The sequence below is a fragment of the Pituophis catenifer genome, unplaced genomic scaffold (assembly GCF_029215685.1).
Source record: "Pituophis catenifer annectens isolate HBS135680 unplaced genomic scaffold, rPitCat1.0.hap2 SCAF_15, whole genome shotgun sequence".
Taxonomy (NCBI): domain Eukaryota; kingdom Metazoa; phylum Chordata; class Lepidosauria; order Squamata; family Colubridae; genus Pituophis; species Pituophis catenifer.
The window spans coordinates 5,443,488-5,468,425 of record NW_027256895.1 but is presented as its reverse complement, the minus strand read 5'-3'; the positions used below and the strand labels follow the sequence as shown (position 1 = coordinate 5,468,425).

General features: G+C 46.5%; 1 protein-coding gene across 1 annotated transcript; it reads left to right on the top strand.

Moving 5' to 3' along the window:
• Window positions 1–2,651: 2,651 nt before the first annotated feature.
• Window positions 2,652–23,493, top strand: OXA1L (OXA1L mitochondrial inner membrane protein). Its single transcript, XM_070954795.1, has 10 exons — window positions 2,652–2,801; window positions 6,694–6,834; window positions 8,529–8,718; window positions 10,148–10,291; window positions 11,419–11,504; window positions 11,606–11,770; window positions 14,369–14,473; window positions 18,152–18,314; window positions 20,215–20,295; window positions 23,298–23,493. The coding sequence occupies exons 1-10, from the start codon at window positions 2,652–2,654 to the stop codon at window positions 23,399–23,401; spliced, it is 1,329 nt and encodes a 442-aa protein (XP_070810896.1). The 3' UTR covers window positions 23,402–23,493.
• Window positions 23,494–24,938: the final 1,445 nt, after the last annotated feature.

Genomic DNA, 24,938 nt, shown 5'->3' with positions numbered 1-24,938 from the left:
CCAAAATTTGTTGCTAAGCAAAACAGTTAACTGAGTTTTGCCCCATTTTACGACCTTTCTTGCCACAGTTCTTAAGTGAATCACAGCAATTAAGTCAGTAACACACTTGTTAAGTGAATCTGGCTTTCCCATTGATTTTACTTGTAGGAAGGTCACAAAAGATGGTCAAATGACCCCAGGATGCTGCAACCATCATAAATATGAGCCAGTTGCCAAGGGTCCAAATTTTGATCATATGACTGTGGGGATGCTGCAATGGTCGCCAGCTTTTCCAGTGCCATTGTAACTTTGAATGGTCACTAAACGAGCTGTTAAGTCGAGGACTACCTGTATTTCACACACCCAGCCCAAAAGATTCGCCATCATTTCAGACAGGCGGGCATCCAGCCAGTTTAAAGACCTCCAGCAAAAACTCTCAACATATCATGTGAAAATCTGTTCCACAGACAATAGAGGTAGTCCTCGACATACAGTTCATTTAGTGACCATTCAAAGCACTGAAAAAAGTGACTTATGACCATTATTCCTAGTTATCATCTTTGCAGCATTCCCCATAATCCTGTGATTAAAAGTCACAGGCTTGGCAACCGATTCGTATTTATGGCTGTTGCTGTGTCCCCAGGTCATGTGATTATGTGATTACCTTTTGTGACTTTCTGACAAGCAAAGTCAATGGGGAAGTCATATTCCCTTAACAAGTGTTGCTGACTTAACAAGCAGTTCAATGTGGCAAGAAAAGTCGTAAAATGGGGCAAAACTCACTTAACAATAAATATCTCAGTTAAGAACAGAAATTTTGGGCTCTATTGTGGTTGTAAGTCGAGGACTACCTGAATGTAGTCAGGATATTCCCTGACTACACACAGAGCCATAGTAGTATTGGAAGAAATGTCCATCTGGGTTCAGTTCCAGGTGGGGAGAAAGACACTGGAAACATGGAGACTGCTGGGAAAGAAGGTTTATTGATGAACAGGATCACATGCCTTGAAGATCTTGGGCAAAGAATAAAAGGGCAGAGATGCTGAGTGCCTCAGTTTTACGCCCTCTGTTGGGCTTTGAATTTGAGCTTGTGTTCTGATTGGTTGTCAGACTCCCATGGGGCCATACAGAGGTAACTTTGTAGGTTGTCTTTTGAATCCCAGGCTTGGTTGACTCTTGCTGATGATGTAATTTTTTATTTTTTAATTTATATGCCGCCCTTCTCCGGAGACTCAGGGCGGTTTATAAGGCGTTAAGCAATAGCCTTCATACTTTTGTATATTTTATACAAAGTCAGCTTATTGCCCCTACAAACCGGGTCCTCATTTTACCTACCTTAGAAAGGATGGAAGGCTGAGTCAACCTTGAGCCTAGTGAGAATTGAACTCACAGTAATTGCAGGCAGCTGGAAGCTAAATACTACCTTTAACAGTAGCATTAGTCTGCTGCGCTACTCAAGGAGGTAGATCTTTGTTATGTAGAATAGACTGGCCCAGGCCTTAATGGCCCATTGACAAAGGGGGGGAGGGGGAGGGGATGAGTTTCTGCCTCCCTTTTAGGGGAAATATTCTGCCCTTTTTAATATTTCCTAAAAATATCTCATTTTCCTAGGAGAGGGGCGGGTGATAACCTCCTATACCTGCTTCACCATTAGACCATCTTTCCAAGCAGCCTCCATGTTTCCAGTGTCTTTCTCCCCACTTGGAACTGAACCCAGACGGACATTTCTTCCAACTCTCAGAATTTCCCAGCCAACATGCATTCTGGACTTTTATCTGAGATTTTTTTTTTAATCTCCGAGTCTCTCACCATCTGCTCTTTTCAAAAGGCGGACCTTCCCTCCTTCCCTCAGCAGCTTCTCTTTGGAGGTCCCCCCCCCTTATTTTTTCCTACCAAAAGGAGGACGAAATTCCTCTACTACCACGTGCCTCAACCCCACTCCAACCCCATAACCTCCTTTCTCCTCACAATCACTTTTCCACAGGCAAAAAAATAAAAATAAAATAAAATAAAATTCAGGAAAAGTCTGGTGGCAATTGTTCCGCTTAACCAGTTGTACCAAAAGGCAAAAATTTTCCTCAGCTTCCTTCATCGGACCCGCCAAAAAAATCGAACCCGCCTCCATAACGTACCTCCTCAGTCCGCAGCCCGCCAAAATGCTCCTTCTGCCTTGTTGCTACGTGGGAAGGTCCTTCTGATTGGTGGGAGGCCAGCCAGCCAATCGGAAGGAGGAGTGTGGGTGGCCGGCCGGCCTGCCAGCCAATCAGAATGTGGATGCTCTAACCGCCGCGATAGTCACGTGCCTTAAAGCAATCAGGATTGGAAACTACACCTATGGGAAGGCTGGGAGGAGTTGCCCGAACCTAGCATGCAGCCATTATTGCCCGCGAGAAATATGGCCGTGCTTCGCCTCGACAGCAACAAAGATGGCGGGCAAAGGAACGGTCGAAGTGCCCGCGACAAACATGGCCGCTCCTTAACCTCAGCCTAATCTTTACCAAGGGGTGGGGCGGCGTTCGATTCTCCGAGTCATATTTTATTTTATTTTTTCCGCTCATCAACTCAGCAGATTTTTAAGGAGGAAACTCGCGAGATAAGGGACCCTTTAACGTAGGGCATCGCCTCTCCCGGAAGATGAAGAAGAAAAAAAAGCCGCCTTGCCCGTAACTAAGATGGGCGCGGCGGCTTCGGAAGGAGCGTCGCGTCCCTTTCCGCGCTCCGGTGACATCACGAGACAGCCGGTTCCTCCGCAAAAGGAGACCATGGCGGCTTTCGGGGCGCTGCGGCGAGCGTGGATCTCGGCGGGGGGGCTTCACGCACAGGTGGGTAGACCCGGGCCCTGTGACGTCACGCGCCCCTCGCGTTGATGGGAGATGTAGTCCACCGGGCCCGCCTCAGGCCTGCGCTGCTCGTCCTTGCAGGCGAAGCGCCCGGTTTGACCCAGGACTGAGTTGACTGGCGGTCTCCTCGGGTGTCGGACGGGGAGTCCCAAGGACGAGAGAGGCTCCGCTGGCCTCCTCCTCCGCCGCCTCCCCTCAGGGCCTGAACTTAGGCCCAAACCAGGGCTGAGGGGATCATCTCAGCCTGTTTCCCTCCTGTTTGTTGCTCTTGTATTACCTGCAAGGTTGAACCCTGAAGGTTGCAAAGCAGGGAAATGGCCTGCTTGAAGTTCATCCTGTTTTGCAACGAGGAGGTCCTTGGAGGGGGGCTCCCTGAGCTGGGCTGTTTTCCTTGCAGACGTTTCATGACCACACTAGGTAGCATCATCAGTGCTTGAAAGGAGGGAGGGATGTGAGGAAGAGGAGGATTGTGGGGTCTTTGGAGGTCTCTGAGTTTGGCTAGTTTCATGCAGACGTTTCATGACCACACTAGGTAACATCATCAGTGCTAAAAGAAAGTGAAGTTTGCACAGAGGAGGAGGATTGTGGGGTTCTTAGGGGCTCCCTGAGCTGGGTTGTTTTCCTTGCAGACGTTTCATGGCCACAGTAGATAGCATCATCAGTGCTTGAAAGGAGGAGGGATGTGAGGAAGAGGAGGATTGTGGGGTCTTTGGAGGTCTCTGAGTTTGGCTAGTTTCATGCAGACGTTTCATGACCACACTAGGTAACATCATCAGTGCTAAAAGAAAGTGAAGTTTGCACAGAGGAGGAGGATTGTGGGGTTCTTAGGGGCTCCCTGAGCTGGGTTGTTTTCCTTGCAGACGTTTCATGGCCACAGTAGATAGCATCATCAGTGCTTGAAAGGAGGAGGGATGTGAGGAAGAGGAGGAGGATTGTGGGGTCTTTGGGGCTCTCTGAGTTTGGCTAGTTTCATGCAGATGTTTCACCACCACACTAGGTAACATCATCAGTGCTAGAAGGGAATATGCGTTTGCAGAGAAGAAGAGGAGGATTGTGGGGTCCTTAGGGGCTCCCTGAGCTGGGTTGTTTTCCTTGCAGATGTTTCATGACCAGACTAGGTAGCATCATCAGTGCTAGAAAGGAGGGAGGGAGGGAGAGATGTGACAAAGAGAAGGAGGATGTTTCATGACCAGACTAGGTAACATCGTCAGTACTAGAAGGGAATGGCATTTGCAGAGAAGAGGAGGAGGAGTGTAGAGTCCTTGGGGGCTCCCTGAGCTGGGTTGTTTCCTTGCAGACGTTTCATGACCAGACTAGATAACATCATCAGTGCTGGAAGGGAGTGGGGTTTGCAGAGAAGAGGAGGAGGAGGAGGATTGTGGGGTCTTTGGGGCTCTCTGAGTTTGGCTAGTTTCATGCAGACGTTTCATGACCGCACGAGGTAACATCTTCAGTGCTAGAAGGGAGTGGGGTTTGCACAGAGGAGGGGGATTGTGGGGTCCTTGCGGGCTCCCTGAGCTGGGTTGTTTTCCTTGCGGACGTTTCATGACCAGACTAAGTAACATCATCAGTGCTAGAAGGGAGTGGGGTTTGCAGAGAGGAGGAGGAGGAGGAGGATTGGGGGCTGTCTTTGTCACTGCATTATGTGTTTGTCAGCCGAGCCTCCATCCTAAGACTTACGGTAGCCTGCCAGAGAACTTTATCACGTCTCTGTAGCAACAGAGATAAGACTAGTCTTGTGAACATTTTGAGCTACTGCGCATGTCTACATTCTTTCTTTTCTAATTTCCTGATTTATTCTTTTTTTTTTTTTTGTTCGTCTGTGATATCAGCTGCCGGTAAAAATGTAGTTAGTAAGTTTGTTTTATTTCTTTATAATAAAATGTTTATTAGAATATCTATTTTGGTTTTCTTTCTTTAAAGTATACAGCATGGAAAACAAGATCCATCCTCCTCTAATTAGGTGCAATTACCCCAGGGGGGGAAACGGGGCTAATTTACGCTCCGACAGTCTTAGGTTTGACTGGTTTCTTGCAGATGTTTCCAAATAGTATAGGGTCTCCTACTTGAATAGGGGGCTGGACTAGAAGACCTCCATGGTCCCTTCCAGCTCTACTCTGATTATTCTGACTAGGTAACATGAAAATTGCTAGAGAAGAGTGGTGTTTGCAGAGCAGAGGAGGACCTTGGGGCTAGGTTGTTTACTTGCAGACTTTTCATGGCCCAACTAGGTAGTATCATCAGTGCTTGAAGGAAATGGCGTTTGCAAAGAGGAGAGGGAGGAGGAGAAGGACTGTGGGGGTCCTTGGTGCTCTCTGAGTTTGGCTGTTTTCTTACAGACATTTCATTACCAGTGTAGGTAACTTCATCAGTGCTAGAAGTGTGTGGAGGTTGCAGAGGACAGGAGAAAGAGGATTGTGGGGTTCTTGGTGCTTCCTGAGCTGGGTTGTTTCTTTGCAGGCGTTTCGAAGTGGTATAGGCTCTCCTGCTTGAGCATGGGGCTGGACTAGAAGACCTCCAAGGCCCTTTCCAGCTCTTTTTTCTGATTCTGACTAGGTGTTGTGACCCCGACTCCCGAGCCTGTCCTAACAGAGGAAGATGACTCAGAAGGTGATGGGGAGGAACTGATAAGGCCTCTCTCTCTCCAGGACCCTCCTCTCTGGCAATGCCCCAGGTTCCATTCAAAGGCCAAGAGGAACAGCCTGGGAGATGCCAGGAGGAAAGCATATCGGAACAACAACAGATAGGGAGCGAGGATGATGAATCCTGGCTTGATCCCAAGCAGCGTCGGAGGGAGAAGCGTGCGCAGCAACGAAAGAGGCGTGGGAGGGCCAGAGATTGAGCTGAGTCACTGAGCCACACCCCACAAGGAATAAAAGTGGGTGTGATTGCTCTTCAGGCTTTGTGACGGTCAAAGTTAAAAACCTGAGAGTCACATCGCGTTACCTGAAATCTGGCTTGTGCTTATTTGGATTGGACCTTGGCTAACTCTTGCTTCGTGGATTACTTTTTGCTACTGAACCGGACTGAGGATAAACTCTCTCTTGCTGACTGTGAGTGAAAACTGACTTGGCAGGCATTTCGCAGTTTACTGCCAAAACTCTTATCTGCAAGGGTTTCTAGTCTGATTGCTTAATAAAATCTTGGCAGGCGTACCTGGTTGTGTGTTTGCCTGTGTGGGGAAGGGGGACAGAACACTAGGTAACGTCATCAGTGCTAGAAGAGAGAGGGGTTTGCAGAGTGGAGGAGGAGGACTGTGAAGTCCTTGGTGCTCTCTGAGTTGGGTTGTTTCCTTGTAAACGTTTCATGACCACACTACGTAACACCATCAGTGCCGGAAGGGAGTGATCGAATGGAACAGGCTGCTTGGCACTCCCTGAACTTGGTTGTTTTCCTACAGACATTTCATGACCCAACTAGCTAATAATCAGAATAGAGCTAAGAAAGGATCTGAGAGGTCTTCTGATCCAACCCCCAGCTCAAACAGAAGACTCGGTTTCTTGCTATAGAAATGGCTACGATATACAATAAAAAAGTAAAAGTTGGAAGTTGTGACGTTATCGTCCGCTGTGCTAAAGAGGGTTGGAAATCGATGCCTTTTTCTTTCTTTTTCCCTCTTTCTACATCTTTCTTTCCCTCCCCCGTTTTCTATTACATTTTAAAATTTCTCTTTGTATTTTATATTTTGATAAACTAATAAAAGGCGTTATGACAAAAAGAAAAACCCAACGGTGGGAAGGAAGGTCATAAAAAGGGGGGGAGACTCACTTCACCGCTGTCTCCCTTAGCGACGTAAATTTTGGGCTCGGTTGTGGCCGTAACCCAAGGACCGCCTGCTATACGTCCTTAAGGTCTATTTGCTATTCCTTTCCAGGTTCACCGGACGTCCATCCCTCCAGGATGGTCCCAAGTCAAAGCCCGGTTAGCTTCTCCGCAGCATTCTCAGAACTGTTACGTTGTGCTTTTCAGACCCGCAATCCGACATCAGAGCACCGCGGCGGCCGCAGGGACGCAGGTAACGCACCTGTCAGCTTGGAAGCCATGAGAGGTCAAAGAGACGTGTGAGTTTGGGATCCCGCAACCGTCTGTATCAGGGGTATCAAACTCAATTTCATTGAGGGCCGCGTCAGGGCTGTGGTTGACCTAGGGCAGTGATGGCAAACCTTTTCGGCACAGAGTGCCGAAACTGGAACATGGGTGCATGCCGGAGCGCCAGAAACCTGAAGATCAACTGGCCGGCATACCTGTTTTTCGGGCTGTTTTTCAGGCGCCCCTGCAAAGACCAGCTGGTGACTGCACAAGTGCCCACAGAGAGGACTCTGTGTGCCACCTCTGGCACGCGTGCCATAGGTTCGCACGTGTGCCACAGCTGTCTCGCGGAGTCCTTTCTGCAGGCATGCGAGCCGTTGCCCAGCTCAGCTCAACCACACACGCGTGCGCACCTCCCACCAGCCACTGGGGGGGGGGCGCATGCGGCAGATGTGTATGCATGTACGGGGGGGTCACGCACGCATGTCTGGAGGGTGGGGAGAAAGCACAGGGGTGCAGCGCACCCACCCACCCCCCGCGGTCCGTTTTTGGACCCAGGAGGCTGCCCGGAGACATACTAGGGCCCCCTAGTGGGCCCCCCCAGCCTGTTTTTGGGCCCAGGAGACTGCAAGGAGGCCTACTAAGCCCAAAACGGGCAGGGAGTTGTGTGCACATGCACGGGGGAAGCATGGGGGGGGGGTCATGCATGCATGCGCATGGGGCCCGCATTGCATTATGGGTGCCGGCACGCACGCACGCTTTCGGCACACAACGAGAAAAAGGTTAGCCGTCACTGACCTAAGGAGGCTGGGTGGGTGTGGCTGACTGGTGGGGCGTGGCAATCTTGATGCCACTCCCTGGGCATGGACGACTGGGTGGGCGTGGCCAGTTTGACACCACTCCCCAAACTGCTGAAGCAATAAAAGAGCCGAGGTGGCGCAGCGGTTAGAGTGCAGTACAGCAGCTACTTCAGCCGACTGCTAGTTCAGCAGATCAGCGGATCAAATCTCACCGGTTTTAAGGTTGATTCAGCCTTCCATCCTTCCGAGGGGGGTAAAATGAGGACCCAGATTGTTGGGGGCAATATGCTATTTAGTATACTGTCTTTGGTGTAAGCCGCCCAGAGTCCTCGGAGAGTGGGTGGCATAGAAATAATAATAATAATAATAATAATTATTATTATTATTATTATTATTATTATTATTATTATTATTATTATTATTATTATTATTATTATTATTATTATTATTAGAGCCAGTGGAGCAATACCCAAAGGCTACCCCGCTATTTAGAAATTCTAAATTTGCCAGACTTGAACATTTTGACTCTACAAAAAACTACCTTACGCGGAACAGCTTACATCCTCCGACGATACCTTAACAGTTCCTAGGTCCTTGGTTAGGACTCGAGCTGCTGAGCTATTAACCAGCCTCAAAGGCTGTGAATTTCACTAAAGATTAACCAATAATAATAATAATAATAATAATAATAATAATAATAATAATAATAATAATAATATTTCCTCTGCATTGGGTAGACTGGGTCGAAGCGACGCGGCCCGTCCCCTTATATTTTCCAGGACGGCCCCGCAGGCCGGATCCGACTACATCGCAGGCCGGATCCAGCTCACAGGCCTTTATTTGGACACCCCTGATCTATATCCTCTTTTGCCTCTTTCAGGTTGCTCAAGCCGCAGCAACTGCGCCGGTAGAGACAATCCTTCCTTTGGAGGAAATTAGCCAAATTGCGGAAGAATCGACTTTGGCCGAACTGGGTCTGGGAAGCTTCAGTCCAGTGGGTCTAATCATGAAGATCTTGGAGTCTTTGCACTTGGACTTGGGGCTGCCTTGGTGGGGAGCCATTGTAGGAGGTAAAGAGCACCGCCGGGGTCGTTAAGCAGATCGGGATACAAACGACGTTTTTTTAGCTTGATAGTTAAAAATGAGTAAAAGATTCGTTCGCCAGAGAATAGCAATAGTACATAGACTTGTAGACCCCTTTACAGCCCTCTCTAAGAGGTTTACAGAGTCAGCCTGTTGCCCCCAACAATCTGGGTCCTTATTTTACTGACCCCGGAAGGACGGAAAGCTGAGTCAACCTTGAGCCAGTGAGAATCGAACTGTTGGCAGTCAGCAGAGTTGGCCTGCAATACTTCAGGTATTTATAAACCTCCGAGCGGCCTCAACGACTCTCTAAAAAAGGATACAAATGACCAGCTGTCTGCAAGGAATTCAAAACCTTCCATTCCCCACTATCCGGTCAGAGCTGAAGAAGCTTCTTGGATGAGAAGTGAAACGTCTTCAGAAAGAAAAACCAGAAAGTCTAGTTGCTTCTTGACCAAAAAAAAAAAACCACTTTGGGACAACCACAACCTGGATGACTTGAGAATCTCCATAGACAGTTGTCTCAAAAGACCCTAAAAACGGCAGTTTTGTCAGCAGGCTCAGGGCCCCCCTAATTGCAGACAGATTTGCTTGTGGCTGATCTGATTGTGTTAACTGCCATGGGAGTGAAGTGGGTTGCTGTTGTTGTGAAATTGATTTTATTATACAGTGGATTTTTTTTTTTTTACAATTTTGTAAACCTCTCTGAGTCTCTTCTGTGTGCATTGGGCAGCTGCATACATTTGTTTGATAATAGATCTATATATAGCTCTGTTTGTGTCTGTGTATGTATGTATGTTCCAGCATACCTCTGGAATGCCTCGAGCAGTTTCAACCAAACTTGGTACACAGATGACTTAGTCTCTGGAAAAAAATACTGTGAGGGTTAGACACCCCTAACACCCCTCATGTGTGTGTCTGTGTGTGTGTGTGTGTGCCAGCATAACTCTGGAACGGCTGAGCTGCTGAAATGGAAAGGGATGAATTGTATCTATAGTGTCAAATCACAGTACTTTTGACAGTGATAGTGTGCATTTTGGATTCAGGTTCTGTTAAGATACAGCCTGTTGTGCCTTAAATTGGCTTCTACTGTACAGCACAGTGGAATTGCCATGGTAACAGCTTCACACTACTCCACAAGGGGGTTCCCTCTGGTAATAGGGATTGATTTGACACTATAGATATAATTCATTCCTTTTCTTGTCTAACACAGGATTGGGATAAATAAATACCCGGGCAACGCCGGGTTATCAACTAGTAAATAAATAAATAAATAATCAAGAAAGCATTAACCAGGGAAGTTTTGATCAGCTCGGTCAGGAATTGCATTCTCGGGAAATTTCAGCTTGCTGAAATTTTCCTGGAAGTAACTCTCTAGAGTAATTTCTAATTAGTAGTCTCTAATTTTTTTTTTAGGAACGCTCCTGGCCCGCTGTTTGGTTTTCCCCATCATTGTGAAATGCCAGCGACAGGCCGTGATTCTCAACAACCATTACCCCCAAATGAGCGAGATGAATTCCAAAATCAGTGATGCCAGGAAGTCGGGGAATCAGAAAGAATGTAAGTTTAGAGGGCAGTTTAAAAAAAAAAACCCCGGAGAGGCAAGAAATGTTCTGGATTGAATAGAAGGATTTGATGAAACTGGGGAGACCAAAAGGGGCTGGGAGGGGGAGGGGGCTGCCAAGGCTTTGAAGGGGTCAGGATGTTTTGCAGAAACACTTAGCAGAAGAAAATTAGGGAGATCTGAAGGAGATGGGGCAGTTAAGAAGAGTGGAAAAGGAAGGGAGGGAGGGGGGATGGAATGAAGAAAAGAAAGGGAGTATGAGATGAAGGGAGGGAGAGAGAATGGGAGGAAGGAAGGAGAAGGAGGGAGGGAGAAATGAAAAGGAAGGAAGAAAGAAGAAGGAAGGGGAGGGAGGAAAGAAAAAGGAAGGAAGAAAGAAAGAAAGAGGGAAGGAGGGACAATGGGATGAAAGGAAGGAAGGAGAAGGAGGGAGGAAGAAATTAAAAGGAAGAAAAAGAAGGAAGGGGGAGGGAGGAAAGAAAGGAAGAAAAAGGGAGGGAAGGAAGGGGGAGAATAGAATGAAGAAAGGAAGGAGGGGAGAAAGAAAAGGGAAGGAAGAGGGAAGGAAGAAAAAGGAAGGGAGGGGAAGGAGGGGAAAATGGGATGAAGAAAGGCAGGAAGGAACGAAGGAAAGGAAAAGGAAGGAAGAGGGGGAGCATGGGATGAAGAAAGGAAGGAGGGAAGAAAGAAAAGGAAGGAAAAAGGAAGGAAGAGGGAGGGAAGGAGGGTGGGGAAGGAGGAGAAAAATGGGATGAAGAAAGGCAGGAAGGAAGGAAAGGAAAGGAAAGAAAAAGGAAGGAAGGAAGAGGGGGAGAATGGGATAAAGAAAGGAAGGAGGGAAGAAAGAGAAGAAGGAAGGAAGAGAAAAGGAGAAAGGAAGGAAGAGGAAGGAAGGGAGGGTGGGGAAGGAGGGGAAGAATCGGATGAAAGGAAGGAGGGAGGAAAGAAAAGGAAGGAAGAGAAAAGGAGGAAGGAAAGGAAGGAAGGAAGAAAGAATGAAGAAAGAAAGAAAGAAAGAAAGAAAGAAAGAAAGAAAGAAAGAAAGAAAGAAAGAAAAAGATAAAATTAAGGATTTTGACTCAATAGTGCTCATCCTGAAACTATTTCTCCTTTCATCTCCCAGTTATGAAGGCTTACACGGAATTGAACCAGTATCAGAAAGCCCATAATCTTAATCCTAAAGTAGGATTCCTCGCACCCTTGGTCCAGGTCAGTTTCCACAAAGTGACCCCCTGACCCTTAACCTGCTTGGAATTTGTATTAGCTACACGGTTTACGGGCTTGACCTCTTCTTCCCTCCTCTGTCTCAGACTCCCATTTTCATCTCCTTCTTCTTCGCCCTACGCAAAATGGCGGAGTGTCCTGTGCCCAGCATGCAGACAGGGGGACTATTGTGGTTCACGGATCTCACAGTCTCGGATCCTTACTACGCTCTGCCCCTGATAACAACTGCCACCATGTGGGCTGTTCTGGAGGTAAGACTCGGTTATGGTGCTAGGCCAGAAACCGGGGTGCTGGGAATTCTAGTTCTATCGTAAACATGAACGCTGGATGGGTGACTTTGGGCCAATCACCAGGGAACAGGGAGTTCTAGTCTCGCCTGAGGCAGGAAAAATTACTGGATGACTTTGGGCCAATTGCCAGGCGATGAGGAGCTCTAGTCCAGCCTTAGGCAGGAAAAATTACTGGATGACGTTGGGCCAATTGCCAGGCGATGAGGAGTTCTAGTCCAGCCTTAGGCAGGAAAACTGACTGGGTGACTTTGGGCCAATCACCAGGGAACAGAATTCTAGTCCCACCTTAGGCAGGAAAACTGACTGGGTGACTTTGGGCCAATCACCAGGGAACGGAGTTCTAGTCCCACCTTAGGCAGGAAAACTGACTGGGTGACTTTGGGCCAATCACCAGGGAACAGAATTCTAGTCCCACCTTAGGCAGGAAAACTGACTGGGTGACTTTGGACCAATCACCAGGCAATAGGGAGTTCTAGTTCCACCTTAGGCAGGAAAAATGACTGGGTGACTTTGGACCAATCACCAGGCAACGAGGAGTTCTAGTCCCACCTTAGGCAGGAAAACTGACTGGGTGACTTTGGGCCAATCACCAGGGAACAGAATTCTAGTCCCACCTTAGGCAGGAAAACTGACTGGGTGACTTTGGACCAATCACCAGGCAATAGGGAGTTCTAGTTCCACCTTAGGCAGGAAAAATGACTGGGTGACTTTGGACCAATCACCAGGCAACGAGGAGTTCTAGTCCCACCTTAGGCAGGAAAACTGACTGGGTGACTTTGGGCCAATCACCAGGGAACAGGGAGTTCTAGTCCCGCCTTAGGCATGAAAACTGACTGGGTGACTTTGGGCCAATCACCAGGGAACGGAGTTCTAGTCCCACCTTAGGCAGGAAAACTGACTGGGTGACTTTGGGCCAATTGCCAGGCAACGAGGAGTTCTAGTCCCACCTTAGGCAGGAAAACTGACTGGGTGACTGGGCCAATCAGCAGGCAACAGGGAGTTCTAGTCCCGCCTTAGGCAGGAAAACTGATTGGGTGACTTAGGGACAATCGCCAAGCGACTAAGAGTTCTAGTCCAGTCTTAGGCACGAAAATAGACTGAGTGATTTTGGCCCAATCGCCAGGAGATGGGGAGTTCTAGTCTCACCCTAGGCATGAAAGTTGACTGGTTTGACTTTGGACCAATCAGCATGAGGCCATGAGTTCTAGTCCTGCCTTAGTCATGGAAGCTGGTTCAAAGGCTTTGGGCCACTCCCTCCCTCTCGGCTCAACCCACCTCACAGAGTTGTTGTTGTGTAGGAAAGAGGAATTTTACTCATGTTCACTACCTTGTTTAAGAAAAATAATAAAAGTGGAATAAAATCTTTTTTTAAAGAAAGTGAGGGGGAATTCAAGGCAATCCTCGATTTTAGCCTCCCCTTAAAGTTGCCACAACTCCCTCCTCTCCGATGCCTGGATCCGAGTTCGAAATCGGCAGGAACCTACCAAAACATTAACCATTTTTTTTCTGTAATGGCCAGCCTAAATTTCAGAATGATCCCCTTAAGGGAGAATTCAAGGGGTTCGAGGGGGGACAGATGTGAAAAGAGGAATTTGTAGAACAGGTTTCCACAAGCTTGACGACTTTAAGACCTGTGGACTTCAGCTCCCAGAATTCCCCAGCCAGGCTGGGGAATTTTGGGAGTTGAAGTCCACAGGTCTTAAAGGTGCCAAGATTGAGAAACCTGTAAAAAAGGTGGCACTAACCCTCAGCAAGACTGGCAAAAATGTTTAATAACTTGTCTACAAAATGCTGGAAATGCAATCAGTCCTCGGGCACATACTACCACATGTGGTGGACGTGCAGTAAAGCACAAAAGAATTGGGAGAAATTACATAATTGGCTGGAAGAAATAACTTAAACAGAATATAGATTCGAAACCGGAATTATATCTGTTGGGAATAATACCAGAGGGCTACGATAAAGGGACCACATATTTAGTTTTACATATACTAACAGCGGCAAGGATCATATTTGCTAAGTACTGGAAAAATGAAAACACTCCGCCAGACGGAGAAGTGGTTTGGAAAATTTTAGAATGTGCTGAAATGGATAAGTTAACTTTTAAAATTAAAGATAAAGAAGACTTTATCTTCTTTATCCGAATGCTACCGGATATGGAACAGTTTTTATAAGTGGCTAGAGAAAATGGGTAGGGATTAGAGGGAAAAAGACTATGAATGTCTGTATTAAAATAGAAATGGTTTTCAAACTATAAGTATGATAATCTACAAAACGTAAATATAAGAAAACCCAGTTTAAACTATTTGGTTATACTATTACAATTATATCTAAGACAAGTGTAATTATATTATATTCACTGCTACTGTTACTAGTTACTGTTATGAGTTCATGTGTTAATATATTTTATTATTATTATTCTGGTCTTTGTTTGTGTACCTGACATACCCTGCATTCATACCCTGTTTTCAAAAATGCTTATAAATATATATAAACCTGTAAAAAAAGAAAATATCGAAACTGCCCATGTAATGATGTTGTTCCCTCTCTCCTTTGCAGTTTGGGGCAGAAACGGGCGTCTCGAACCCGAGTTACCACATGATGAAAACAGCTTTCCGGGCGATGCCTGTCCTGCTGTTGCCGATCACGATCAATTTCCCAACGGTAAGAAAGAAGGAGCATCTCCCTTCATCAATACGTGCTACACAATGCCACCGATTGCTCGCGGGCACCACAAACCGCGCGGCCTTGGCGTGATTTGAAACCTGCATATTTTCTGGACGTCTTTTTATTTGTTTTTCTTTTTTTTATGGGGAAATGCTTGGCTGGCGATCTATGGGACGGGTGGGGTTTTTTGCAGACGTTTCACGACTCAACTAGGGAACATCATCAGGGCTAGGAGTGTGTGGAGTTTGCAGAGAAGAGGAGGAGGAGGAAGACTCGGGGGTCCTTCTTGCAGACGTTTCATTACCAAAGTAGGTAACATAATCAGTGCTAGAAGTATGTGGGGTTTGCAGAGACAAGAAGGAGAACTGTCTGGTCCCTCAGGCTCTCTTCAGTTGGGCTGTATTCTTCCAGACGTTTCATGACCCACCTAGGGGACATCATCAGTGCTACCAGTAGAAGGGAGTGGGATTTGCAGAGAAGAAGAGGAAGACTGTGGTGCTCTCTGAGCTTGGTTGTTTTCTTGTAGACATTTCATCACCCAACTAGGTAACATCCTCAGTGCTAGGTAACAAGCTCGGTGACATCATCAGGAACAATTAGTTTGTGGAGTGGAGGAGAAGAAGGGGAGGTGGAGAAGGAGGAGAAGGACCAGGTAGTCCTCTGAGCTTAGTTATTTTCTTATGAATATTTCATGACCCAACTAGCTGGATACCCTTGCTCCACTATGAAACTATGTGATCGGGCCTAATAAATCAACACTTACAGCTTGAAAATTAATGAGTAGTTACAATCGGCCTCTCCTTTCCCCTTCTCTCCCTCAGGCTTGCCCCACAGAAGCCTCTCCTACCTTATCCTCTTCTTTCCCTTTCAATGTAGAATGTCTAAAACTCCTAACCCGCAGGCCGGATGAGTCACGGGCTGGCCATGCCCACACCCAAGTGGCAGTTGGAACAGAGTTCTTTTCAGGTGGGGAGGGAGAGTAGAACGTCTAACTCCTTAGCATCAGAACATGTTAATAATAAATAATATAAGAAATACTAATGATCTGATGGTCATTTTGAAAAATCCTTTCTTAGCGAGCACCTAGAAGCCAAGACGAACATACATGGCAAATTTCAAGTTTGTAAGCTTTACGGTTGTGGAGATTTCATGATGATGCGTGACTGGTTATTTTGCTTTTATATATATAGACTAGGGAACAACATCAGTGCTAGAAAAGAGTGGCATTTGTGGTGTAGAGGGGAAGAAAGGGAAAAAGGAGAAAGGGGGATGAACGAAGAAAGAAAAAGGAAGTGGAGAAGGGCTGTGGAGTCCTCTGAGCTTGGTTGTTTTTTTGCAGACCTTTCGTGATCCAGCTAGGTAAAATCATCGGTTGTTTCCTGTCGGGTGCTTTGTCTAAGTTGGTTGTTCCTTGATTGCGATATTGTGCACTGTGTTCTACTGCACTGGGTATTGTGTGAAACCCTTCGCTTCCTTTACCCCTCCCGGCTACCGAACGAGTTCCTCATTTGCAGAGGTCGTTCTGACCTAGGCTCCCTTAAAAAGCAAGAAGCAGAGTCTTGGTCCCAGCAAAACCTCTTTTATTTACACGACTGCGAATTACGTTCATTCACAGTCGGCAAGGCCTGTCCAAACAGTTTTTCAAAGGAATACTTATCAACACAGACCTTATCTCGCTTGGCAAGCTGCCACGGAACTCGTTTCCAAAGGCAGTACAAGGCAAAACTTGGCACAGAGTCTCTCAGAGTCACGGAAACGAATTGTTTCCTGCAAAAGCCCACTCCCCGTTCAGTCCTCTTTTATTTCCTATGGGAGGGGCCAATCACCTCCAAAGGGTGGCTTTACTCCCAAGTCGACCCTGCTTTCTGAGTTGTTCTTGTCTTCCGGCAGCTCAGCGCATGCGCACACTGGGAACGGGCTCCAGCTGTTCCTCTGTCTTGCTGCAGTCTAACTCCCTCTCTGCCTCCGACGCAGAGCCCTCATCCGAGCTTTCCCCAGCCCCTAGGACTGGCCCAAGTTCCTCCCCAACCTCCTCACTGTGCTCCGCTGGCCGCTGGTGAGCCACAACCGTCGTAACTGTGGAAAAAACGGTCCTAAGTCACTTTTCCCCAGGCCAGGGTCGCTTTGAACGGTCACTAAGCGGCCGGTTGTAAGTCAAGGACCCCTGTATTTTTTTATGTATTATTATTATTATTATTATTATTATTATTATTATTATTATTATTATTAGTTAATCTTTAGTGAGATTCACAGCCTTTGAGGCTGGTTAATAGCTCAGCAGCTCGAGTCCTAACCAAGGACCTAGGAACTGTTAAGGTATCGTCGGAGGATTTAAGCTGTTCCGAGTAGGGTGGTGTTTTGTATTATTATTATTATTATTATTATTATTATTATTATTATTATTATTATTATTATTATTATTTTCATTATTATTATTATTTAAGACCGTATACACAGCAAACAAGATGACCATGCTGGATTTCGTATCCCAAATCACTAGTCAAACATTTCCCAAGTGTTTAGGATTATTATTATTATTATTATTATTATTATTATTATTATTATTATTATTATTATTATTATTATTATTATTATTAGTTAATCTTTAGTGAGATTCACAGCCTTTGAGGCTGGTTAATAGCTCAGCAGCTCAAGTCCTAACCAAGGACCTAGGAACTGTTAAGGTATTGTCGGAGGATGTAAGCCTTATTATTATTATTATTATTATTATTATTATTATTATTATTATTATTATTGTTGTTGTTGTTGTTGTTGTTGTTATTGTTATTATTATTAGTTAATCTTTAGTGAGATTCACAGCCTTTGAGGCTGGTTAATAGCTCAGCAGCTCAAGTCCTAACCAAGGACCTAGGAACTGTTAAGGTATCGTCGGAGGATGTAAGCTGTTCCGAGTAAGGTGGTTTTTTGTAGAGTCAAAATGTTCAAGTCCGGCAAATTTAGAATTTCTAAATAGCGGGGTAGCCCTTTGGGTATTGCTCCAAGGGCTCCAATTACAATCGGGACAACACACGATTTCTTTTTCCACAGTCGCTCAACTTCAATTTGTAAGTCCCGGTACTTTGTGATTTTTTCTTGCTGCTTATCTTCAATCCGTGCATCACCAGGTATTGCAATGTCAATGAACCATACTTTTTTCTTTTCAACTATTGTTATGTCAGGTGTGTTGTGGACCAAGTGCCTGTCAGTCTGAATCCTAAAGGCCCACAAGATCTTGAGTTTCTCATTCTCTAAAACTTTCTCAACCTGATGTTCCCAGTGGTTTTTGCTGTACTCAAATCCAAACTTCTGGCACAATTTCCAGTGAATGATCTTAGCAACACGGTCATGGCGTTGTAGGTAGTCAGTTTGTGGAATTTTGCTGCACCCACTGATCAGGTGGTCGACTGTCTCTTCTTTCTCATTGCAGAGGCGGCATTTGCTGTTGGTGGTAACATGTTGAATTTTTGCCTTCATGCAGTTTGTGGCTAGGGCTTGTTCTTGAGCTGCCAAAATAAAGCTTTCTGTTTCTTTTTTCAGTACTCCTGATCTTAACCAGTTCCAAGTTAGTTTCTGGTCAGCTTTGCCTTCAATACTTTTCAAGTATTATTATTATTGTTGTTGTTGTTGTTGTTGTTGTTGTTGTTGTTGTTGTTATTATTATTGCCTTTCCTGCAGGCCGTCTTCACCTACTGGTTGACATCCAACCTGTACTCGCTGGGACAAGTATTGCTGTTACGCTTGCCGTCCGTTCGCACTTTTCTCCGCATCCCGAAACAGGAAGTTCACAAGCCCGCGGCGGGACAGACGCAGAAAGGATTGATCGACAACTTCAAAGAGGGTGAGAGAGATGAGAAAAAGAGGTTGGAAGGCTGGGATTGGGTTATGTCCTTCTTTAAGGTCCGCCCCGAAACGTACGATTTCCTTTATTAATTTGATTTTCTTTTCACTATGAGAAGAGTATTTCAGATGAATCTCGACCGAATCAAAAACCAGGCCCTCTGTAAAAAAACGGAATTCAATATAGAGAAAAGTCAAGTCTTACACTTAGGCAAGAAAAGCCAAAAGTAGACATATAGTTTGGGTGAAACCAGGCTTAATAGCAATAACTGCTATTTAGAAGGTGGTTGGATTAGAAGACCTCCAAGGTCCCTTCCAACTTTGTTATTCTATTCTATTCTATTCTATTCTATTCTATTCTATTCTATTCTATTCTATTCTGATATCTTGGAGTCTTAGTGGATAACCAATTAAATATGAGCAGTGTGCGGCGGCAGCCAAAAAAGCCAATGCAATCCTAAATGGTGTTAACAGAGGGATACAATCAAGATCAAGGGAGGTACTAATACCGCTCTACAGAGCCTTAGTAAGACCACACCTAGAGTACAGCATCCAATTTTGGTCACCACACTCTAAAAAAGATGTTGAGACTCTAGAAAGAGTGCAGAGAAGAGCCACCAAGATGATGAGGGGACTAGAGGCTAAAATATACGATGAATGGTTGCAGGAACTGGGCATGGCTAGTCTAGTTAAGAGAAGGACCAGGGGGGACATGATAGCAGTGTTCCAATATCTCAGGGGCTGCCACAAAGAAGAGATAATCAAACTATTCTTCAAAGCATCTGAAGGCCAGACAAAGAATAATGGATGGAAACCAACCAAGGAGATATTCAACCTGGAAATAAGACATTTTCTGACAGTGAGAGCAATCAACCGATGGAACAGAAGTTGCCTTCAGAAGTTGTGGGAGCTTCATCACTGGAGGCTTTCAGAAAGAGATTGGACTGCCGTTTGTTAGAAATGGTGTAGGGTCACCTGCTTGTGGGGGTTGGTCTAGATGACCTACAAGGTCCCTTCCAACTCTGTTAATCTGTTAAGGCGAATATGTCTAACCCTTGATCGTCATCATTGTCTTTTTCGACCCCAAAGTGGAGTCTGGGCAACTGAATGGAACTGAGTGTTTACTGGCCGGATTTCCTTCCTGTTGCCAGTGCTGAGTTATATCCGGCAGATATATTCTCATCGTGGCCAGAGAGAGAAATATCTGCCTCTACCTTAGGATTAAACTACAGCCTCCTGATTGTGAGCCGAGAACTCCACCTCTAGACCACCGCACCACTCATGTCTAACCCTTGATACCGTGGTTTATTCCTGGTTTATTTTGGGGGTTTCTCCCAAGCTTCTGGCTAAGACAGTGGTCCGAGATAAAGACTAGCTGGAAAGTGACAGATCCTGAGATTTTCTTGGTTTTCTTTGCAGTGTCTTTTTTGTGTGTGTGTCCTCCCTGGCGGCAGTTTTGTTTCCCCATTTTTCTTCTTCAGCGCGTGGCAAATATGGAGAACTGACTGTTTCATATGTTACACCGCAGTTGGAAACTAGTAATGGCCAAAAAAAAAAAGGACATACTGTGTAGGCAAAACATAGATTCTCACTGCATGATGGAACAGTGGTGGGATTCAAATAATTTAACAACCGGTTCTCTGCCCTAATGACCGGCTCGTTGGGCGTGGCCAGGGGGCGTGACTTGGGAGCAAAAACAGGCCATGTGGGGAAGGCAGCACAGAAACCCTCGTGCCCCATTTTGGGCCTATGAGGCCTCCCTGAAGCTTCCTGGGAGCAAAAACGGGGCGCGTGGGGACTACTGGAGGGGACGGGGCCAGCCAGCAATTTAACGAACCGGCTGAATCCCATCACTGATGATGTACAACCTCAGCCTTCCTTCTCCTCCTTCTCTTTTCTAGGGTGGGAGGGCTTCCAGGCCAAAAGACGACTCCAAGAACGAGAGGACCGCATCAAAAACCACCTGATGTTAGCAGCATCAGGTAAGTCACTTGGATGGGTTTTACGACTGTTCGTTTAGTGACCGTGCGAAGTTAAACCACGGCACTAGGGGGGAAAAAAGTGACTTGCCAACCGGGGCTTCCACCTAGGGCCATCGCAGCATCTCTACTGTCACGTGAGCAAAATTCGGGGCGCTTGGCAACCCACATGTACAGGCAGTCCTCGACTTAGCGACGGTTTTGTTTAGTGACCGTTCAAAGTTACAATGGCACTGAAACATGGAGTCATGGCCTTTTTTCGCGGTGACGACCTTTGCAGCATCCCCATGACGATCGTGTCATCAAAATTCAAATGTTTCTCACACTTATGACTGACTTATGACCGTGTCCCAGAGTCATGTGATCAAGCAAAGTCAATGGTGAATCCGGTTTCACTTAACAACCTGGTTACTAACATATCAAGTGCAGCGATTCCCTTAACAACACTGGCAAGAAAGGTCGTAAAACAGGGCACTTTACAGATGTCTCACTTAGTGACAGAAATTTTGGCCTCGGTTGTGGTCGTAAGTCGAGGACTACCTGTACAGGTAGTCCTCCAGTTACAACAGTTTGTTTAGTGACCGTTCAAAGTTACAACAGCGCTGAAAAATGGACTTATGACCATTTTTCACACTTATGACCTTTGCAGCATCTCCCACGGTCACATGATTTACATTCGGATGCTTAGTTGATTCACATTTATGACGGTTGCAGTGTCCCAGGGTTCATGTGATCCCCTTTTGCGACCTTCTGACAAGCAAAGTCCATGGGAAAACCAGATTCACTTAACAACTCTGTCACTCACTTAACAACTACAATGATTCACTTAACAAGTGTGGCCAGAAAAGTCGTAAAATGGGACAAGACTCAGTTAACCCATTTCTCACTTAACAATATAAACTTTGGGCTCAATTGTGGTCATAAGTCGAGGACTACCTGTATTTAATGCTTCAAGATTTGAAGTTGGAGAAGGAAGCTGGATGGCTTGCCTTGGGGAGGAATTCCTATTTTTCACGAATGAAGGCAAATATACATCATCCTCTTTTAATGACTCCATAATCCCCTGAGGGGTGGAGTCTGGGCAACTGAATGGAACTGAGTGTTTACTGGCCAGATGCCCTTCCTGTTGCCAATGCGGAGTTATATTCAGCAGATATATTCTCATCGTGCCCAGAGAGAGAAATATCTGCCTCTACCTAGGATCAAACTCACAGCCTCCTGATTGTGAGCCGAGAGCTCCACTTCTAGGCCATCGCACCACTCCAAATATACATGTCAAATATACAGGTAAACATACATACATACATACATACATACATACATACATACATATATACATACATACGCGAAAACCACTCACGCCGTAATCACAAAATCTCCAGAACCGTAAAGCCTACAAACTTGAAATTTGCCATGTATGTTCCTCGTGGCTTCTAGGTGCTCACTAAGAAAGGATTTTTCAAATTGACCATCAGAGCATTAGTATTTCTTATATTATTATTAATACGCTCTGATGCTAAGGAATTGTACTCCCCCTCCCCACCTGAAAAGAAATCTGTTCCAAATGCAAAACACAAGCAGATGAGAGGAGTTTCACTTTCAGTTTTACTTTCACAGCAGCAAGCAGCTTTACTGCAGAACAGTTGAGCTAAACCACGCCCAGCCTCCTTTCTCACACAGCAAATACAGTTTGAGTTTCCAAACACCCCTCAACTCTCTCACATACTGACAGGATGCTAGCCAGATGAATACTGATGGATGCTGCAGGCTGGGACAATCTACTCCTCCTCCCCCTTTGTTCCAACTGCCAGTTGCATTATATTAACACACTCTGATGCTACGGAGCTACACATTCTACATTCAGGCTGTAAGTGTCAATCTAGGTCATTCACCAGGACCAGAGGTTTTGAACGTTCAATTTACCTACATTCAATTTGGCAGCTACTAAAATTGTTGGTTGAGCAGGGACAAAAACAGCCAGGGAAACAACCGAAGCCTGAGAAACGTTCCTCTTGTCGGTCAACAGGAAAGTTGATTTACCTCTCCCTTATCATCAAGTACTTAGGAGCCTTAATAGCCAGTGACTTAATAGCTGGCCATCAAGACCCCTGTCATGCCCCCGTCGGTGTCTGAATCTGAGATGGAAGATGAACAGCCGAGAGAGAGCAGAGAGTGGCTCCGTTGGCTGTGGAGGAAACTGGGGAAGGGCAAAGTGAGGCTGGGCAGAGCAGGGGAGAGGTAGAACAAGGAAGAGGGGGTTCAGATGAAGACCAAGGCCCACCCCCCTCCTCATTCTAGGGCGTGCAGGGAAGAACGCAGAAGAGAGCAACATGGGTTGCATGGCTTACAAGGAAGGAAAGGGCCCCGATTCCCTTCAAAAGCACACCTGGGGATGGAGTTTAAAGGAGAGGCAGTTGGGAGGGACGTTTGTCGGGAACAAACACTGAATTCATCTAGTGTTGAGAGTTGGGGCCTGCATTCCTGGCATTCCTCCTGACTGTTTGAATTAGTGCCATGCTTCTGTGTGCTTATCTTGTCTTGCTGGAATTAATCCTCGCTTCTGGAACTCCTTATCTTGCCCTGCTGGAGCGATTGATTGCGGTCATTCTGCTTACAGCATTTGGACTGGAGTATCTGCAGCCAAAAGCTGCTGCAGGTTTGGGGGAGAGTTTTTCTCCAGACCAGAGAGTAAACAGGACACTGGGGGCAAAGTTGGTGCCAATAAAGGGACTCATACCAGTTCTCTGGCTGTGTTGCCTTTGTGCCACACCCCGGGTCATCACAACCCCAATCAACAACTAAAAAGCCACACACAACCCAGGCGCCATGTAAATACTACACATCGAATAGCCCTCACACTCTGCTAGAGAGAATTTCCCTGAGGATGGGCTCCAGCATCAGTCCGAAAGCTCGGAAGACGAAACCTCTGGTCCTGGGTAACCAACCCAGATTGAATCCTGAAAATTCTTTTTTTTTTGTTTGTTTGTTTGTTTGTTTGCTCGCAGGGCCATTGCGTCAGACTTTTGCCGAGAACCCTTTGAAGGATGTGCAGCTCGAGGCTAGCAAGCCGCCGCCGAAAAAAAGACCCTGGGAAGATACGTTAATCTGAAGGCCACAGGACACTACTCCAGTTCCCCTCTTGTTCCTTTGTCCCCTCGTTGTTCTGTTCATCCCCAATAAAGGATGCTCTCTTTGGTTTTGCTCCTGCCTGTTGTTGCAAGCTAAGAATCTGGAGGAAATACCTCGACTTACCACCATGCGTTCGCTGACCGTTTGAAATGACTCGGGATACGAGCGTCCTTTCTCCAACCCAGCGTGCCAGTTCCTTTCCCTGCCTTGTACAGGGAGTCGACTTACGACCGTTCGTTGAGTGACCGTCCGAAGTTTCAACGGCACTGAAAAAGGGGGACTTACAACCATTGTTCACACTTACGACCATCCCGCACGGTTACGGGATCAAAATTCAGACGCTTGGCGACCAATTCACATTTATAACAGTTCCAATATCCCAGAAGGAGGGGGGGTTGTCACATGATTCCCCTTTTGCGACCAGCAAAGTCAACGGGGAAAGCCGGATCCCCCTTAACAACCCTGTTACTAAATGAATACCTGAAGTGATCCACTTAACAACGGCGGCAAGGAAAATCGTAATGAAACGGAGCAAAACTCACTTGACAAAACGTTTCACTCGGCAACATGACTTTCGGGCTCAATTGCGGTCGTAAGTCAAGGATGACCTGTACTGTAGTGGCTTTTGTTTCTGGAACTGTGGCTGGCGGCCTACAGGGAAATTTGGGGAAGGGCCTTCCCGGCAGTTGTAGGGCTGTTCGTTGTGGAGTTTAACAAACCAATAAAAGGACTCTTATTGAAGCCTGCCGCTGCTTAGGCGACCTGGGTCATAACAGAATGCTGGTTCGAAATCACCTAAGCCAGGGGTGGGCTGCCGGAGGTTCGCAGGGGTTCAGGAGAACCTCTAGCTAAGATTCTGTGCAGTTCAGAGAGCCCCCAAATCCCACTCCTGGCTGGTCCCGCCCACCGCTCCCAGGAGTCCCCACATGGCCTGTTTTAGATGGAGATAAGTGCAGGGTGTGCGCGGAGACTCGGGGAGGGCAAAAAACGGGCCTACCAGAAATTCAAGAAGGACGGAGGGCCTCTGGAGCCTGGGGAGGACATTTTCACCCTCCCGGAGGCTCAAGAAAGGCCTCCAGAGCCCGGGGAGAACAAAACACCACCACCACCACCACCATGGTACAGGAGGCTGACTAGACCACGTCCACCCAGCAACTGGGCAGAGAACCCCTTGCTAAAAAATTTTAAGCCCACCCGTGGCCCAGCTTGCTTTGGGCCAGGGGTCAGCAACCTGTGGCTCTGGAGCCGCTTGTGGCTCTTTCATCGCTCTGCTGCAGCTCCCTGTCACTCAAAATATGCGTCACAACCGCCAATGTGCAACACCCACCGGCACGCAATTTATTGAGCTTTTCAACCCCCAGTAGGCCAACCATGGATAAATCCAAGAAAAGTTTCAGAAGAAAACGGAACGTTTAATTCAACTACATACGCTAGTTTTGTGGCCACTCAAGAAATAGTCAGGCACGGGAAGGGTTTTGTGGCTCCCGGTGTTTTCTTTTCTGTGGGAAATGGGTCCA